A 19,629-nucleotide genomic window follows, 5' to 3' on the forward strand; every position below is an offset into this window, starting at 1 on the left:
AGCGCCAGTCACTGTGCCCCAGTCCTGCCACCCCTCCTGGGCTCCCGGGGCCGGGGCTGCCATGACACTGTGCTGCAGTGGTGGGATGTCAGTGTTTCAGCCGTGCTCCTGTGTTTCTGCACAGGGCAGGGCCACCGTGTCATCCCCAGGGGCGGGGAAGGGGAGGATTTAAATTGGGCACTTGCCTCGGCTGCTCATCCTGGCTGAGAGGCGGCAGGAGGAGGAGGAGGAGGAGGAGGACCAGCACCTGTGGGGAGCCAGCAGGTAGGACAGAGCCTATCTGGAGGGGGCAGTGGGGCCACCACACAGCCCTGCTTCTGCATGGCACCCACCATGCAGATACCAGGGGCCCCAGAGGGATGTGGGGACTTTGTCTCCACCCCAAAACCTTGTGCTTGGAGGGCAGCTGCTGAGGCCCAGGGGACGGGTGAGCAGGAGGTCCCCAGGCAGAACTCCATCCTTTCCAAAAAGGGACGAAGTGACAGAGTGGCACCAGGGCTGGATGGAACTGCTGCTCCACACAATGTGCTTTGTGTCCCCAACACCTGAGCTGAGCAGATGGGGCCATTGGGGCATGGGAGGGAAGCAACCAGAGCTGCGGGACCTGCCGGAGCTGGCAGGCACCGGCACAGGAGGATGCCAACCAGCGCGGTGGGTCTCGGCTGGGAGCACAGCAGCCAGAGGCTGTGGGGCGAGCGCCAGGCTGGGGGGGGCTGATGCGATTTCGCTCCCTGGGGCGCAGGCGGGGAGGGCTGGGGACCACGGCACCGCCGGGCCACCTTTGCTCACTCCGGCTGGAAAACCGCTTCCACTTGGGCTGGGCTGCTGCGACAGCTTGAAAGGACAGCCAGCGCCTGCCCCGGGAGCTGCGTGCGCCGCCAAGCCCCAGCATCAGGAGGGCTGATTAGAGACCAGCTAATGATAGCTTGCAGTTGGGCAATGTCTTTCCAGTATAGGGTGTTTACACGACATCCATGTCCTACATAGGTGTCGCCGGCTCCAGGGTGTGACACAGTGCTCCGCTTTGTCCCAGACCTGGTGCCACCCCAGCAGGCAGTGCAGGCAGCACAGGCAGCGCATGCAGCGCATCGCCGCCCGGCAGTGTTCAGCTGTGTCAGGCGGGGGGGCAGCAGAGTTGCTTCCCGGGGCTGGAGCCACAGGGTGGACCAGAGCCACCAGCCGCAGAAGAGCCTGAAGCCATGGGCAGGGTCCCCAAAGAGGCGGGGGCCGGTCCGTAACTGCTGGGACCAACCTCTCCCCCATCGTGATCCATCTACACCAGCATCAATCCAATATTTAAATGGATCAAAAGCAATGACTCAGAAACTTCTAGACCAGTTAGGTAAACAGTTGGCGAATTAAGCTGTGACCCTGATAATGAGTTAAACATATCATTAATGTCAGTCACTGTTGTTTATGGGAGATGGGTGTTCCCAAAGAAATGTTTTGGGGTTTGTTTTTGCCGGTTTTACAAGACCGTGGCCTCATCAGCACACAGCATTGTGGATGCTGAAAGTTTCCAGGGCTTCCAGAAGAGACCAGGTGACACATGTGGGACTTCCCTCGGGGATTACTACTCAGACCCAAAATGTGCCCAGCTCGTGAAATCCACCGAGCTGAAAATAGTCAGAGATTGACACAAAAAATGGGGAAATATTACAGATGTTGCCCCGTTCTTCATCCTTCCCCTGTTGTCCACTCAAGGCTCCAGATGGAGACAAGACTCTGGGCTACGCAGCTCTGTGGCCTGACCCCACGTGGCTGTTCTGATGTCTGCTCGCGAGCACGCCTGCCTTCCTCTGAAAGGCGTCAGGGAGTGCGACCGGTGTCCTGGTCAAGGATGCCGCACTGTCATGGGTGAGGGCACCTGCTGGATTGACCATGCCTGGTTACACCAACCACAAAGGCCAGGCCGGATGGGGCTTTGGGCAACCTGGACTAGCGGGAGGTGTCCCTGCCCAGGGCAGGGGGTTGGAGCTCAATGATCTTCAGGGTCCCTTCCAACCGAAACCATTCTATGAACAGGAGAGACCCTGCAAGCAGCCACGTACAGTCGGCTCCCTGAGGTACCTGCTCTTAGTCCATCACTACTGTCTGATTTTTATTTTTATATATATGTATAATTTTATCTGCCATTTTAGCTACATAACAATTAGCTAATAACAAAGACTGACCATTCATGACCTTCCATAGCACAGCAGCCAGAAGCTCCCAGTGAAAATACTTTCTCTGCAGAGTGTTTAAACTGTGGGCCTTGTTGCCACATGATGCTGTAGAGGCGGACACCAGACCTGGGCTCGCAGATGTGACCCCACAGGTCCATGGAGGTCTGTAGCCTGTGGTGGCTACCGAGAGCGGTCCAGGGCAAGCTGTGTGCCGGAGGGCTCGGCCAGAGCATCTCTCCCAACCACCCTGTTCCCAGAGCAGTGCTGCAGAGAGAGCACTTGGTCTGACAAACCCTCCCACTGTCTCTGCCCTTGTCCCCAGTTGCTGGAACTGGTCAGAATGGTCCTCGGGATGGTGTGTGGCACCAGCCAACTCGCCCTCCCATGCTCAATGCCCACGCGCCGTTCAGAAGTCAGCATGCGCCAGCAGCGGTGACTGCATGCCTGGGGCAGCGGACCCCAGGACAGGACAGTGGAACCAGCTGGTGGCTATGCCAACCCAGTGGCCTTAGAACCAGCAGAGACCCGGGCACATCCCAACTGCAGCAGAGGCACAGCCTGAGAGAAGGTCCCTGCCAGCTCAGACCCACTGCTGCATGTGGACCTGCCCAGACACTCATCTGTCATGGAGACCATTCCCATGTCCTGTGTCACACCAGGGTGGAGCAGGATCACACAGCATGAAGAAAGATCTTCACGGACAGCCATGAACCAGGCTGTGCCTGCCACCCTGCTCAGTGCTGGCATGTCCCACCACGCTCACAGCCTGCCCGTGACCAGCGCGAAGCCAGGCAGCATGATGGCCTGAGTGGACAAGAGCAGAAGACGACTTGCAGCACTAGCCAGCACCTCTCTGCAGCCAGACAGTCGCTGGTGGCAGTTATATCAGGACGCCACTGCTGTTTCTTGGCATGACCTGTGCTTGTCAAATGACCATCAGCTACATCTGTAGGAGGCTGAGGAGAGACCTTCTGGCTCTCTACAGCTCCCTGACAGGAGGGGGTAGCGAGGGGGGGTCGGGCTCTGCTCCCCAGGACCAGGCGATGGGACAAGGGGAGACGGCCTCAAGCTGCGCCAGGGGAGGTTTAGATTGGAGATGGGGAAACATTTCTTCCGGGAAAGGGCTGTGGAGCACTGGCAGAGGCTGCCCAGGGCAGTGGGGGAGTCGCCACCCTTGGAGGTATTTAAAAGACGTGTAGACGTGGTGCTGAGGGACATGGGTTAGTGGTGGACTTGGCAGTGTTGGGTTAATGGTTGGACTTGATGATCCTAAAGGTCTCTTCCAACCTAGACAATTCTATGATTCTACGAGTATCTGCCAGCCCCAGGGCAGCACGGCAGCCGGTACTGAGGGAACAGGCAGGCGAGCAGTGGCTGTGCTCCCTGCTGGCACCCTGTGGCATCAGCCCAAAAGCCAGTGGTGGTTGTGTCACCCAGGAAGAGAAGAGGAAGGTCGCAGAGGCCACAGGTTTGAGGCAGTGTCAAGCTCGGGGAGAGCAGGCAGCTCCTCGGGGTCCTCTGGGACCAAGTTTCCCGCGCTGCTGACAGGATGTTTCTTTGTGGAGCACATGTCTCTCGCTAAACCCACCGCTCTGTGACATGGCCCTCAAAACTCTCTGCCTGCAGGAGCCACAGGCACCGGTCAGCTCTGTCCCAGTGTGGTCTGTTCTCCTGCCCTGTGTGCGAGAGCTCCCTGGGACGGTCACGGCAGTGCTGCAGAGATGTGCAGAGCCACCGCCGCAGCCAGGGGCATGCGGTGTGCTGCACAGGCACAGACACCGGCCGGGCTGTCACTGCTGCTCCCACCTACTGCTCGGGAGGGAGATGGACGAGGGGTGCTCCTGGCCCCAAGGTTGCTGCAGAGAGAGGGGCGGCAGCAACGCCCCCAACCCCACTCCCCACTTCTCACTGGGCTCCCGCTGCCGCGTCCAGGGAGACGGCTTTCTTCACACACTCCATGAAAACCTCACAAGAGTCTATGTCTTACCAAGTCGTTTCTTTCTCTCTCTCCTCAGACAAACGCGGTGCCCCACAGTAGCAGGACTGTTCCCCAGAGGCAGTGCAGAAGATGAGTGGACCCCCTCAGAACAACAAGTCAAGAGACAACATGGGCAGTAACCTGCGTGCGGGTGGAAACAAAGAGATGGGTGGGGGTGGGAGTAACTTCATAGCTGGAGTCTTCATCCAGGCCATGAATAAGAAGATGAGCATCTATGATGCCATGATGAGGGGGCTCCTGACACCAGGTACGGCCCTGGTGCTGCTGGAGGCGCAGGCTGCATCGGGGTTCCTCACTGACCCTGTGAAGAACGAGAAACGATCGGTGAAAGAGGCGCTGACCGCCGGACTCATAGGCAGAGATTTTTATGAGAAGCTGCTGTCAGCAGAGGGAGCCGTGACAGGGTACACAGAGCCGTACACGGGACACAAGATATCCCTCTTCCAGGCCATGAAGAAAGAGTTCATTGTCAAGGAACACGCTATCCGCCTGCTCGAGGCCCAGATTGCCACTGGTGGCATCATCGACCCCGTCAACAGCCACCGCCTCCCTGTGGAGGTGGCCTACCAGCGTGGCTATTTTGACCAGGAGATGTGCCAGTTTCTTTCTAACCCCAAGAATCAAACAAGAAGTTGCTTTGACCCCAACACACATGAAAATCTCACTTACACACAGCTCCTCCGCCGCTGCGTGCCCGACCCGGACACGGGGCTGCTCATGCTCCACGTGATGGACAAGGGCTCCGTCCTCTACCAGCTGAACAAGGACGCCCGCAAAGCCCTGCAGGCCGCCCGCACCACCCTCAGCGTGGGGCTCTTCCAGGGCCAGAGCGTCACCGTCTGGGAGCTCCTCTTCTCCCGCTACATCCCTGACCACCAGAGAGAGGAGCTGCTGAGGAAATACAAGGTGGGGACAGTCACCATCCCGGAGATGATCACCATCCTCGCCACCATCATCACCGGGGCAGAAATGGAAAACGGGGATCTGAGCTCTTCCACAGTTATACCCAACAATGAGGTGGGATCATCACAACCAGTTCAGGATACGCAATCCCAGGAACAACAGTTGAGAAAGTCCTTAAAGTCTGCGACCATCTATGTCACTGCTGGTGAATTCCAGGGCCAAAACGTTTCCTTGTTGGATCTGCTCTTTTCCAAATACATCCCTCAAGGGAAGCGGCAGGAGCTGCTGGAGCTGTACAGAGCAGGGATACTGACCACAGGTCAGGTGGCTACTGTGGTCACCACCATCATAAACAGAACAGAAGCTGCAAATGCTGCTCTCGTGGCAAACGCCAGAAGTCCACACAAGGCAGTGGCAAGGGCAGAGGAAAATGGAGATGATTTTTCAACACAAGATGCACAACTAGATAACATCTTAAAGTCTACCACTGTTGATGTGCCAGCCGGTGAGTTGCAGGGGAGGCAGGTCTCTGTGTGGGACCTGCTCTTCTCTGACTACATCCATGAGGAGAAAAGGCAGGAGCTCCTGGAGCTGTACCGTGAAAGGGTATTAACACTGGAGCAGATGATAACTGTTGTCACCACTCTCATTAAGAAAAAAGAATCTACAAGCAGAAAATTCCTAACTGCAGTCAGGACTTCCAACAAGGACACTGTGTCAGCAGCAGGAGAGAAGGATGACCACTCCTCCAAAGAAGAACCATGGGAAAAAGCCTTGAAAACCACAGTCGTTGACATGGAGGTTGGAGAGTTTCAGGGCCACAAAGTCTCTGTGTGGGACCTGCTCCACTCCAAGTATATCCCCGAGGAGAACAGAAAGGAGCTCCTGCAGCTGTACCAGGGAGGAGTGTTAACCCTCGAGCAGGTGAAAACCGTTGTCAGCACTATTGTAACCAAGGCAGAAGCAGCAAGGGCAGAGCACACGGCAAATGTGAGTAGTCCCAGAGCAGAGTCACCAGTCACAGAAGATGAGGACACCGACCTGCAGGAGGACAACACCTGGGAAGACACCCTGAAATCCACCACAGTGGAGATGTCAATGGACGAGTTCCAGGGGAGGCAGGTCTCTGTGTGGGACCTTCTCTTCTCCAACCACATCCCTAAGGAGAAAAGGCAGGAGCTCCTGGAGCTGTACTGTGCAGGGACATTGCCCTTGGAGCGGTTAATAATTGTTGTCACCACTCTCATTAAGAAAAAAGAATCTACAGGCAGGAAATTCCTGATTGCAGTCAAGACTTCCGACAAGGACACTGTGTCAGCAGCAGGGGAGAAGGATGACCACTCCTCCAAAGAAGAACCATGGGAAAAAGCCTTGAAAACCACAGTCGTTGACATGGAGGTTGGGGAGTTTCAAGGCCACAAGGTCTCTGTGTGGGACCTGCTCCACTCCAAGTATATCCCCGAGGAGAACAGAAAGGAGCTCCTGCAGCTGTACCAGGCAGGGGAGTTAACCCTCGAGCAGGTGAAAACTGTTGTCAGCACTATTGTAACCAAGGCAGAAGCAGCAAGGGCAGAGCACACGGCAAATGCGAGTAGTCCAAAAGCAGAGTCACCAGTCACAGAAGATGAGGACACGGACCTGCAGGAGGACAACACCTGGGAAGACACCCTGAAGTCCACCACAGTGGAGATGTCAATGGACGAGTTCCAGGGGAGGCAGGTCTCTGTGTGGGACCTGCTCTTCTCCAACCACATCCCTGAGGAGAAAAGGCAGGAGCTCCTGGAGCTGTACCGTGCGGGGACACTCACCATTCAGGAGCTGGTGAGCACCACCAGCAGCATCGTGACAGACAGCAGAGAAAGGCACCTTGCAACCCTTCCCCAGCAGACAGTGGATCTCCTGCAGTCCGAGGGCTCCTACATTACTTTTGGCCAGTTCCAGGAGCAGAAGGTGTCAGTGTGGGAGCTCCTCTCCACCAAGCAGGTCTCCGAGTACAAACGAGAGGCACATCTCGACACTTACGGCACGGGAGGGCTGACCGTGAACAAGATCACCATCACCACCACCGTCATCACAGGCCCACAGCGTAAGAAGAGACACCACCAGGACCACTAGCACCACCCACCCCAGAAGAGGCACGAGCTCTGCCTCCCGGGGCCGGCACGGCCCGGGCACTGGTGAGAGTTTGCTCTCCACACAGCACAATGACGGGCAGGAGAGAGCGGCGGCAAACCTTGCGCGGAGCGGGGCGGGCACCTGGTTAAACTCCTTGCTGTCTCAACTGCTGCTGTGCTGAGATTTCTTTTGCCCAACAGAGCTTTCCTGGGGGGTTCTGGGGAGGGCGTGGGGAGGCTTGTGACCACGGTGCTCTGCCGTGCACTCACAGTCGCTGACAAAGAACGGGGAAATGCGGGGCCAGCACCCAAGTCCGGCGGGTTGGAGACTGCCGGGAATGGCAGGCAGCAGGGAGGAACCCCAGTGCGGGAGCTGCAGGCAGCACCACTGGCAGCCCCAGAAGAGCCGCAGAGGGATGGACAACCTCTGCTCAGGACAGCTGGGCCCCGGCCCCGCTGAAGAGCAAGCAGCGGGGACAGCACGCGTGGCTGTGGTCGCCCATGGGACGTTTAGCCCTGACCTGTCCTTGGGCTCTGCTGCCGCAGGATGGGGCCGCGGGGTCTGGTGGTCCAATGGAGCTCGCTGCCCGTGGGCGCTGGGAGAGGGGTTGCGGTCCCAGGGCTCCGACGCCTGCAACGCTGCGAGGCTGCCGGGTGCGCTCGCAGGAGCGGCAATGGTCCCGCGGGGCGAGAGGAGACCGCGGGCAGGGCAGGGCTGCCCCAGGTGTGCCAGGGGAACCCCAGCGCCCCGTGCCCACGAAGGTCACTGCCCATCACAGAGGGAGAAGCACCCACGGGGGCACCCCCATGCTGCCCAGTGCTGGGGGGGAGCAAGTGTGGCTCCCTGCCCCATGCCCCTGCGTGCACGCACAGAGCCATGTGCACAGAGGTGTGCGCCACGGAGCTGTGCATGCCTGTGCCGCGGAGCATTGTGCCACGGAGCCACATGCTGCAGAGCCGTGTGCTGCGGCCACGCACCTGTGCCATGCAGGCGTGCGCCAGGGAGCTCTGCACGCCTGTGCCATGAAGCTGTGTGCTGTGTAGCCACGTGCTGTGGCCACACACATGTGCTGTGCAGGCGTGTGCTGCAGAGTGTGTGCACCAAGCCACCCAGCAGGTCCCCATTGCCCCCGTCTCGAGTCACCCCTGCCCACGGGCCTGGTGCTGGGCACAGCACAGCCTCCCCCCTGTGCACCCCAGTGCCAGGACCCGTCGGGGCTCTCCAACCCCCACCACCCACACGGGGCCATGGCACTGGGGCCGAGGGGCTCCGTGGGACACTGTACACACAGGGATGTGCGCCCCAGCCCTGCCAGCCCTGACTGGAGATCGTAGAGTCCTAGAATCATAGAAGGTTTTGGGTTGGAAGGGACCTTGAAAGGCCATCGAGTCCCCCCCTGCCCTGGGCAGGGCCACCTCCCCCCAGCCCAGGTCGCTCCCAGCCCCGTCCAACCCGGCCTTGAACACCCCCAGGGATGGGGCAGCCACAGCTTCTCGGGGCACCCTGCGCCAGGGGCTCAGCGCCCGCACAGCCCACAAGTTCTTCCTCACATCTCCTCTCAGTCTCCCCTCTGTCAGCGTCAAACCGCTCCCCCTCGTCCCACGGCTGCCCCCCCTGACCCAGAGTCCCTCCCCAGCTCTCCCGGAGCCCCTTTAGGCACTGGAAGGGGCTCGCAGGTCTCCCCGGAGCCTTCTCTTCTCCAGGCTGACCCCCCCACCTCTCCCAGCCCGTCCTCCCAGCAGAGGGGCTCCAGCCCTCCCAGCATCTGGGGGGCCCCCTCTGGCCCCGCTCCAGCAGCTCCATGTCCTTCTGATGCTGGGACCCCCCGAGCTGGAGGCAGCACTGTGGGGGGGTCTCCCCAGAGCAGAGCAGAGCAGAGCGCAGCAGAGGGGCACAACCCCCCCTGGCCCTGCTGGCCACGCTGCTGGAGATGCAGCCCAGGATGCCGGGGGCTTGCTGGGCTGCCAGCACGTTTCTGGCTCATGTTGCTTCTCATCCACCAACACCCTCCCCAAGTCCTTCTCCGCGGAACTGCTCTCCATCCATTCTCCACCCAGCCTGGATTTGTGCTTGGGATTGCCCCAACCCACGTGCAGGATGTTGCACTTGGCCTTGTTGAACTTCATGGGGTTGGCACGGGCCCATCTGTCCGGTCTGTCCAGGTCCCTCTGGGTGGCATCCCTTCCCTCCAGCGCATCAACCGCTCCATACAGCTTGGTGTAGAGATGGGGAGCAGCATCCCCCTGCATCACAGGGCCCCACTCTGCTCTGGAGCTCACACACCACACCATTTCCACAGCTCTGTGGAAAGGGACCTGGGAGTCCTGGGGGACAACAGGATGACCATGAGCCAGCAATGTGCCCTGGTGGCCAAGAAGGCCAATGGCATCCTGGGGGGCATCAAGAAGAGTGTGGCCAGCAGGTCGAGGGAGGTCATCTTCCCCCTCTGCTCTGCTGTGGGGGTGTCGACCACATCTGGAGCACTGTGTCCAGTTCTGGGCTCCCCGGGTCAAGAAGGACAGGGAACTGCTGGAGAGAGTCCAGCGAAGGGCTACGAAGATGATGAGGGGATTGGAACATCTCTCTGATGATGAAAGACTGAGGGACTTGGGGTGTGTTAGTCTGGAGAAGAGAAGACTGAGGTCAACTGCAACCTGAGTGGTCCATTTGTCGAATCCATGTCTCTCCAATTTAGAGACCAGGATATTGTGTGGGGCGGTGTCGAACGCTTTGCACAAGTCCAGGTAGATGATATCAGTTGCTCTTCCCTTGTCCACTACTGCTGTAACCCCTTCGTTAAGGCCACCAAATTTGTCAGGCATGACTTGCCCTTGGTGAAGCCATGCTGGCTGTCACCGATCACCTCCTTGTTTTCTATGTGCCTTGGCAGAGTTTCCAGAACGATCTGTTCCATGACCTTGCCAGGCACAGAGGTGAGACTGACTGGCCTGTAGTTCCCTGGGTCCTCCTTATTTCCCTTTTTGAAAATAGGGCTTATGTTTCCCCTTTTCCAGTCGGCAGGAACCTCACCAGACCACCATGACTTCTCAAATATGATGGCTAGTGGCTTAGCAACTTGATCTGCCAGTTGCCTCAGGACCCGTGGATGTATCTCATCAGGTCCCATGGACTTGTGCACCTTCAGATTCCTCAGGTGGTCTCGCACTTGATCTCCACCTACAGTGGGCGGTTCTTCATTTTCCCAATCCTCGTCTTTGCATTCTGCGTCATAAGCAGTGCAGCTGCAGTCCTTGCCAGTGAAGACTGAGGCAAAAAAGTCCTTGAGTACCTCAGCTCCATCTCTATCACGGGTAACCAGTTCTTGTGTTTCCTTCCTTCCTCTTTCCTAGGGAAGGGAAAGAGGAAGGAGTGAATAGACTCCACAGATAGAGAGATGACCAAGGTGGATGGTGTAGTAGTTGGCAGTAGGAAGACGTGTTCACTGTTCACCGTTCACCATCCAACTCAAGGACTGAGGGTTATTGCAGAATCCAGCATGAAGCCAGATCAGGTCGCAGAAGCAATTCTGCGTACGCTGGGTAGCTGAGCCGAGGAACTCCCTGCCGCAGGATGGTCTGGGTGCTAAAAGTTTTGTATGGATCCAAAAAGCATTTGGAGTAAGCCATGGAGGAAAATCCATCAACGGCTACTAAATAACAAGAGACATCATTATTTAGAGGGACCATTGTAGGTCTCTTACAGCTCGTTGTAGGTACCTTCCAGCTGAAATAGTCTATTCTCTTGGTCATACGGTTTAGTTTTAGGCAGTCCTACGAGGAGCAGGGAGTTGGACTTGATGATCCTTATGGGTCCCTTCCAACTTGAGATATTCTATGATTCTAGGATTGTTGTTTCAGTAGTCCCCAGAGCCACAAACCCCTGGGGCCTGTGAGGACATACCAGAGAAGTGCTGGTATGAGCTTGTCTTGTTCTCACACTGCTTCCTACACACTTGCTGTTGGCTGCTGCCAGGTTGGAGCTGGACAGGCCGTGCAGAGGCAGACCCCCTCCATGTTCTTGCAGGGGACTGGCACCAGCTTGTGCCTCTGGCTCTGGGGTGGATTGAGGGGCCTGGACTGTGCAGGCAAGCAGAGGATGGTGGGCAGGAGGACCCAAGCAGCCATGGTGGTGGGGCTTCCGAAAGCAGGCGGTGCCAGCTCCAGCCTGCCCGGGGATCCGTGGCTGGGAGGGTTCCAGATGGCTCCCCGGGACTCAGATCGCACTCCCACAGGAAGCGCTGAATTTCCAAAAAAGAAGCTGAAAGAAAACAGGACATTGTGTAAGGGAAAAGCTGCATACATTTGCATAGTTATAAGCCGGTTGCGTAACCGAATGCATCTGAATAGTATCTGAATACGCTTTGGGGGCAACAGGGGGAAAGAAAGGGTCAGTCCCGTCTGCTGCCCGGTCCCTGCGGGAACATCGCACCACAGTGGATGTGTGGGGTAAGGTCTCGGTTTCATGGGAGAAGACAGGGTTGAAAGCAAAAGCCCCAGGACCCAACCAGCTGGAAAAGGAACGGGAAACCAGCAAACCCATCGCTGTGCCCACAGCCATGAGTGGGGAAGCAGGTAGAGCGCCCACAGCACAGCAGCTTTCCCTGCTGAGTGATGGTGTTCCCCACCCATGGGGGCCACGGACCTCCATGACGGTGCCCTCAGGTGTGGGACGTAGAAACGGCCTCCTTGTTTTCAGCCAGCTCAGACCAACTTCCTCTTATGCAAAACCCATCCATCAGTTTAAGCAGATCTCCTCCTGCTCCGGTGTTTTTCACTGATAAAGCTACCCTGGGCAATCTTATCTCCCCTCGGCGTCTGGTTTGACGAGCTATCAAGGCAGGCTGCTCTCATCTCCTCTCTCCATTCCCCCAGTCACTTAAGTTGCTCTTTTCTGCATCGTTTCTACAATGAATTCATGTTTTTTTAGTACGGCTGGTCAGCACTGGTGCACAGTCTGTAAATAATGCTGTGTACAACAGCACCAGCACTATCTGCCGCTTCTGGAAATACACCCCAACGGAGTGTATTCATGGTGCGTTACATGGCAGCCTACATTCATCCCGAGGCTGCTGGGGGCGGGCAGGCCTTTTCCTCGTTAATCACCTCCAAATCGGGGGCCTAATTTACGGCGTAAATGTTTGTTCAGTGACTCCAGGGCATGACTTTGCATTTTGTACCATTCCGTTTCCTCCCATGACCATTAGTTCAGCCTTCAATGTCACCCGTTGCCCCTGAATGCCATTCCAGCCCTTTGCTCCACCGTGGCACCACCTCACCCGTTAGCTAAGCTCACTGACCGGCACCTGATAATTAATGACAAAGTCACTGGTAAAAGACATTAAATTAATTTGGCTCTTAGAGCCCGTATTCTCACTTATAATTGCCCTTTCAGCACAACGCGGTCTCCCAGTGGCAGACAGCACATGGGATGTGTCTACACCCATGAGGCTGCGAGGATGCTGCAGGAGACAGAAGTTATGTTTTTGGCTTCACTGCTGTTGTGATCTGCGGTTGTCTTGATTTTGTCTCAACAGCACAAAGAGGGGGTTTTAGCAACAGAGCTCCAGGGTGTTGCCCCTAACTGTTTTCCCCAAGCCCCAAAGATGACAGCTGACATCATCTTCATGCTCAGCTGAAGGTCTGTGAGTTTCTCCTAATGAAAGTTTTTAACTCAAAGAGAAAAAGGAACAGAAGGTATTGTTATGATGAAAGCCTTGCTTAACTTTCCACTTTAATTCTACTGCTTTTTCTTAATAAAAGGTCAAAAAAGTGTTTAAAGGCTGTTGGAACCAGGAAATCCCCAGCTATAACATGACAGCCCAACCTACCCTTAACTCCTCGGGCTGTAACACAAAGAGGGGGTTATTCGCCTCGAAGCGCGCTGGGCTGGAGCCGCCCCGGCGGCAGGCACCCTTCCTCCCGGCGCCGTCGGCTGTGGGGCTGCGTGTGGGGAGAGACCCAAACCCCAACCAGGTCCCCCATCAGCCGGATTTCATTGCACCATCCCACTGCACGGGTCCCCGCTCCCCGGCATCCTCCATGGCCGGCGTTAGGAGCAGGGGCAGGGCAAGATCCCGGCGCGGGCAGCTCTGCCCAGGGACGAGGGGGTCTGTCAGCAGGTCCTGGGGAGCAGCAGGGAGGCAAAGCGGGACCTGAAGGAACCGGCTGAGATTTGGGGAAGGGAACCACGGGCTAAGGAGCAGGAAAGACCATGGCAGCCAAACACCAGCTGTGCTGCTGCCCCGAACATGCCGTCCTCTGCCCAGAGCAGCCCCTGCCACCGGCCTCCCCGCTGCCGCCTCAGGAAACACTCACCAAGTCCCCCGCCATGGCGGTGGGGCAGCACTGGTCCCTGCCAGCTGCCTGCAGGAGCCTGTGGAGAAAGGGAGAGCCGGCAACGGGGCCTGACATAAACCAGGCGCCCTGTGAGCGTGACCAGCCGCTGGCGAGGAGCTCAATGAGATCGGCCGCTCTCTGATGGGAGCAGTGGCTGAGCAGCTGCCTCACCCGTGCCAGCCACCAGCTCCTGCAGGGCCATGGCTGACGGTGCTCCCAGGGCCTCGGCCCCAGTCCCCTGGGTCATCCCTGCTCCCCTCGCTGCCCCTCCGTGCCACAGCTTCGGGCTCCCTCCCTCCACTCCTCCACAGCATCACAGAATGGTGGAGGCTGGAAGGCCCCTCCGGAGCTCCCCCAGTGCCACCCCCCGCCAGAGCAGGGGCACCTCCAGCAGTGGCACAGGACACCTCCAGGCGGGTTTGGAATGGCTCCAGAGGGGGAGACTCCCCCCCTCTCTGGGCAGCTGTGCCAGTGCTCTGCCGCCCGCACAGGAGAGAAGTCCCTCCTCATGTTGAGATGGAACTTCCTGTGGTCACGTTTGTGCCCGTTCCCTCTTGTCCTGTCACTGGGCACCACTGAACAAAGCCCGTTCCCATCCCCCGGCACCCGCCCTTTCAGTATTTATAAGTATTGATAAGGTCCCCCCTCAGTCTTCTCCAGACTGAACAGCCCCACGTCCCTCAGCCTTTCCTCATAAGAGAGATTCTCCAGTCCCCTCATCATCTCTGTAGCCCTTTGCTGGACCCTCTCCAGCAGTTCCCCGTCCTTCTCAACCCGGGGAGACCAGCACTGGGTACACCCACATGCTGCGCCCCGTTCCTGTGGTTGGCTTCACCTCTGCTTACGCGGCACACAGTTACACACACTGGCGTTCCTTCCGCGTATGGAAGCACTTATGGAAGGGCTGCACACGTGCTCCCTGTGCCGTGCGGGTGCCCCAGCAGCAGCGAGCAGGGCTCGGGCCACAGGACAGTCCACGTCCCCTCGCTGGGGTCTCTGGCCGGACCCTTCCCGCAAGAGGTGAGCAGCAGCACGTGCCGTCCCAGGGATGACAGCGCAGATGCTCTCAGCAGCAACAGCTCTGAGAAGTCGTTTCAGGGAACTGCTCCAGCTGGTTCCCAGGAGGGCGCTGATCCTGCGGTGCTGAGCACAGCCTGGTCGGCCCTCCCGCACGTTCACACCGCTGAATTTCGTGCTGACAGCAGCAGGTTACACACTTGTGCCGGTCATTCATTTGTGAAGGCCGTGTGTGGGGTGCTGCGGGATGGGGAAGGTCAGAGTGCGGTGTATTGACTCGGCAAACACACAGATTCCTGAGCAGCCACGCGCGGGCCACGCTCGCCCAGCAGAAACCACTGACAAACACACTGAGGGAAGACAGAGCAGCAGGGAAGATGTTTGTCGGCTTCACAGAGTCAGTCTGGCACCGAGAGTGAACCTTAAACCGTAACAAAGTGTAAGTTGTGCAAAAACATGTGACGTCATTACATCCCAGCCCCATCCATCCGATGCGGATAAAAATAGACGGCAAGCCAAGAGGGGCCTCCGCACAGGGAGGGGAGGGAGGGAGGCCGGGAGCTCCAGCCCAGACTCCGTGCCGCAAACCCTGGTGCCCGGCGCGCCCGCGGCGCACAGCAGGCACAGCGTGGGCGCCCCGCTCCCACCAGGAGGGGTGGATGGTCCCAGCAGCATGGTGACCCCCGGGCTCTCCACCAAAACCCTGACCCTGCTGAGCACTCCGGAAAGGGATAAAAGCAAACTAACCCTGAAAGGGGTTAAAAAAATCCTCTCAGACTCCAGCGATTTCAAGTCAGAGCACACTCAAAATGCCACGTACTTGGGACCCACATTAAATAAAAGAAGGAGCTCCGGGTGAGCTGCTGGGCACTGCGAGATCAGCCCCTCCGGACCACCACGCTGCACAGCAGCTTCTACATCCCCTGCGCTCGTCCAGCCACACCACGGCTAAAAGCATGGCAGCGCGGTCCATGTGGCGGCAGCGCGCAGGTCATCCGGTGAAACTGGATGGGACCAGAAAGGAGCCCCAGTTCCGCATCTCCGCCTGTCCCTCACCCGGGGGCTGCAGAGCAGAACCGGCCCATTCACCCTTCCGGACTGTGGAAAAGGAGAACTCACCCTGCGCAGCAAATCCTGCCTGCATCACCTCCCGCATGCGGGAATCCAGAATGCAAACCAAAGCCACTGCCTTCACGCCCGTTGTCTCCCTGCCCGAGACCCCCACCCTCCTCAGCCACGAGCCCCAGCCCAGATGGAGGCACTCCAGAGGCATTCCTTCACTCCGGACAACAAAGAGGAGTTCAGGGAAAGAGGGGTTAAAGGCAGCAGCAAGTCGCATGAGTGTCCACCATGCAGACCTTCCCCAGTGCAGACCTTCCCCGGGGCCGGTGGCTGCAAACAAGTGGTAGGATGAGCAGAGAGAAGGTAGAGGAGCAACCTGAGAGCAGCCTGGCAGACAGACAGGACCAAGACAGGGGATCCTGATGGAAGGCGGCGGCGGCCATCCCTCGGGCAGGGTCTCCCTGCAGAGCACCGGCTGCAGGAGGCAGGGAGCTGGGCTCCGGGCGCATGCAGCGAGCAGAGCTCTGTGCTGGTGGAGCACCCAACGGGCAGAGCCGGGCAGCACAAACCCAGGTCTGGGTCCTCCGCAGCCTGCTCGTCTGAGCCCGAGCAGGACAGCACAGCCCCGTTCTCACTGCAGAAAAGATGAATTATGGGCACGAGCCTGCTGTTTCCAGGTGGGAGGTGCAGCAGCCGCCATGTCAGATGTCCCCAGGAGAGCTGCCTTGGGCAGGGGTCTGAGCCCAACCCAGGCTGTCTGCACGCCCCTGCCCACCGGTCAGCGTGGGGCTCGCAGTCCAATGGCTAGTGGCTTCAAGCCTGGAGCATGGCCAAGGGCAGGTGGCTCTTTCTGGAGGGCACATTCAGGACAAAAGCGTGGAGGCCACCAGGATGGACGAGGGTTCTCCTGCTTGTTGGTTATGTGACAGTCAGGACAACCAGCACCTGAAGGACGGTGTGACTCATGCCTGAAAATGAACAGTCCAGACAAATAAGCTCTACTACTGACTATTCAGTAAATAAAAAGGAAGTGACAGAAGGGAGATAAAGAAACCTGCTGTGATGCAGCCTTGCTGATGCAGGAGTTCAGGGAAAGAGGGGTTAAAGGCAGCAGCAAGAACATCCACTGATCCTGCATCACCTCCTGTCATTCCTGTAATTCCCTTCTCCGAAGAAGTCAAGGGTATCACACACTGACAACGCCGGGCTCAAAGGGACTGGGTTGGAACAGAGATGGAGCACCTCACCAGTTCATGCTGCTGGACGCAACTTAGATACCTCAAAGGACCTAAAAGGTTTGTGTATGAGCTGCCTCGGCACAGAGTGTGGCCAGTCCGGAGACACGGCAATGTCCAGCCAAGGACATGTCCAGCACAGGTGGAATGAAAACGGCAGAGGTCCACAAAGAACATGTGAAGACCAGCAGTGTTTCCTCCCCAGCAAGCACGGAGCAGCAGACGGCATGAGAGCAGCTCCCCGTCTCAGGTCTCAGCCCGGCGTATCTCTGCATCCTCTGTTTGCAAGCTGCTAATCACTGATCCCGAGAGGAACAGCGCAGGAACCAGAGCAGGGACGGAGCAATATTTCATCAGCTGCAGACTCACGGCTTCTGACAGTCGGCAGCGTAGAGCCCTCTTGAGCCAGAGGCTACATCTGCGTCTTTCTGCTTAATAGCCCTCAATCAATTTTTCTCCCACAAATTTGCCTAATGGCTTTTAAAATCCTTTTCTGCTTTGGCCGCTGTAAACAGCCTATGGCAATGAATTCCACCATGTGTCACCCACGAACATTTTACCCCAAGAAGCACTCGGTAAAAAATAACTCCATTCATGTGTTTTACAGCTCTTGCCCGGCCCTTTCATCAGGTGTCCCAACTACCATTTCGTGTGAAATGGTGAATAACCATTCCTACGTGCTCTCTCCGTGCTGTTGGTGCCGCTCTCCGGCTGCGTACCCCGGCTCAGCTGTTGCTCTCTGAGCTGGGTAGTTCGTTCCACGTGAGAGCTTGTCCACACTTTTGATCCCCCTTCACAAGCGCCTCTGCGGCTCTTCGCAGCCCGCGGTAGAGCTGCCGGGTCTGAATGGTTTGGTGTCATCAGCAAACTCCGCCAATGCATTGCTCATCCCTTTCTGGATTGTTTCTGAGCCTGTTGGGAAGCAGTGCCTGGCCCCGAGCCTGCCTTGGGTGCCTTCTCTGGCCATCTCACATTTGCGTTCCTCCAAACCCCCTGGGCGAGCGTCTGGCAGTTTGTCACCATTCGCATTATTGATTGGTTACATGATCTGCTCCTTTGTCACCTCATTTTGAGGCGATTCCTCTGCCTGTCCTCTCGTAAACAAAGGCTTTCTACAGAGTAAATGCTACAGCAGAGAATGAGCTTTGCTCCTTTACTACAGTTCTGTCCCTCCGGTGACTCCACTTAGACCCTCATCATCCTCAGGCTCTACGTGTCTCCTGCTCGGGGTCTTGCCTTCAGTGGTTTTGAGCACAGCTTTTTCCCTTTTGGCCAGTTACTCGTCGAAATCCCTTTCGGTGTACACTGGGCCTATCTGCCGTGTTTGGGCAGAGCTTTTACTGGTGGAGGAACTGGCAGATTCCCCCAGTACGGGGTCTCCCCCCATCAGGCACCGCTGGACTGGCAGACCATTGGCAGAGCTGCGAGGGGGAACCAGAGCCCGCAGAAGATGGGAGGCTGCCACAGGAGCGCCACGGGAGTGCCGCGGAGCTTGTGCAGACACGGGTGGGCAGGGAAGGTGCCAGGGGTGTGGTGTGCATCTCATGTTTGGTTCTGACCTTTTTATTCCTTGTACTTCTACTTCTTCCCAGCTGAACTTTTGCCTTCCACTCTGATAAGAACCAGTGGTTTACTTTCCTACAAGTCCTGCCTGGTATGCACAGGACAAGGTCACCATGGGAGCTTGGGGCACCTCGTCCATGTCCTTCTTATATTGGGTTTATACTGTGTTTCAGGGAATGGGATTTTGTGCATGATACCTGGTGTGCACCATCAGTGCCTTCTCGTCCAGTAGTCACCATCGCCATGGTCCCTCTTGGTGAACCATACCCACTACAAGGAGTAACTGTCTGGTGGGAGAGCATGTGGCATAGGAGAGACATGGACCTGCTGGAGTGGGGCCAGAGGAGGCCCCCCGAGATGCTGGGAGGGCTGGAGCCCCTCTGCTGGGAAGACAGGCTGGGAGAGGTGGGGGGGTCAGCCTGGAGAAGAGAAGGCTCCGGGGAGACCTGCGAGCCCCTCCCAGTGCCTAAAGGGGCTCCGGGAGAGCTGGGGAGGGACTCTGGGTCAGGGGGGGCAGCCGTGGGACGAGGGGGAGCGGTTTGACGCTGACAGAGGGGAGACTGAGAGGAGATGTGAGGAAGAACTTGTGGGCTGTGCGGGCGCTGAGCCCCTGGCGCAGGGTGCCCCGAGAAGCTGTGGCTGCCCCATCCCTGGGGGTGTTCAAGGCCGGGTTGGACGGGGCTGGGAGCGACCTGGGCTGGGGGGAGGTGGCCCTGCCCAGGGCACGGGGTGGACTTGGTGGCCTTTGAAGGTCCCTTCAACTCAACCCATTGGGTGATTCCATGATTCCAATGTCTCCCAGAACAGCAACGAGGCCCCGATGCTCGTACGGCAGCGGGGTGGAATAAATAATGGACGTGCGGGAAGAGACTGGAGAGGGCCCAGAAAGAGAGGAAAAGCACCGAACGCGCCAGGAACTTTCCCGAGGAGCGGCACCACCGGTAGGAGCCCCCGCTGGGGGCCGGTGCCGCGGCGTCGGGGAGGGCTCGGTGGTGCCGGGCTGCAGCCTCGGCGGGGGGGGCGGGCTGGGCCAGGGACCGCCGTGGGGGGTCGGGCCGGGGACCGGGGGGTCGGGGGGGGGGTGAGGAGCCCCGGGGGGTGGGCGGGGCCCCCGGGGGCGGAGCGGGGCGGGGCCGTGCGCGTCCGCACGTCCGGAGCGGGGCGGGCTGAGCCCGGGGCGGCCCCGCGCGGCGCTGTCAGCCCGCGGAGCGGCGCGGAACGGAACGGAACGGTGC

At 58.2% G+C, this 19,629-nt stretch overlaps 1 protein-coding gene across 1 annotated transcript in view; it reads left to right on the forward strand.

Annotated features, from left to right (window-relative positions):
- EPPK1 (epiplakin 1) overlaps positions 1 to 7,182 on the forward strand; it is a gene marked incomplete at both ends in the record, with an annotated part of 42,300 nt that extends 35,118 nt beyond the window's left edge. Inside the window, one exon of the mRNA XM_082499270.1 lies at positions 4,669 to 7,182. Within this exon, the coding sequence (XP_082355396.1) occupies positions 4,669 to 7,182 (2,514 nt within the window). The remainder of the gene's footprint in view (positions 1 to 4,668) is intronic.
- Between the last annotated feature and the right edge of the window lie 12,447 nt (positions 7,183 to 19,629).

Source organism: Vanellus vanellus, assembly GCF_965231255.1.
Source record: "Vanellus vanellus genome assembly, chromosome: 2".
NCBI classification, from domain to species: domain Eukaryota; kingdom Metazoa; phylum Chordata; class Aves; order Charadriiformes; family Charadriidae; genus Vanellus; species Vanellus vanellus.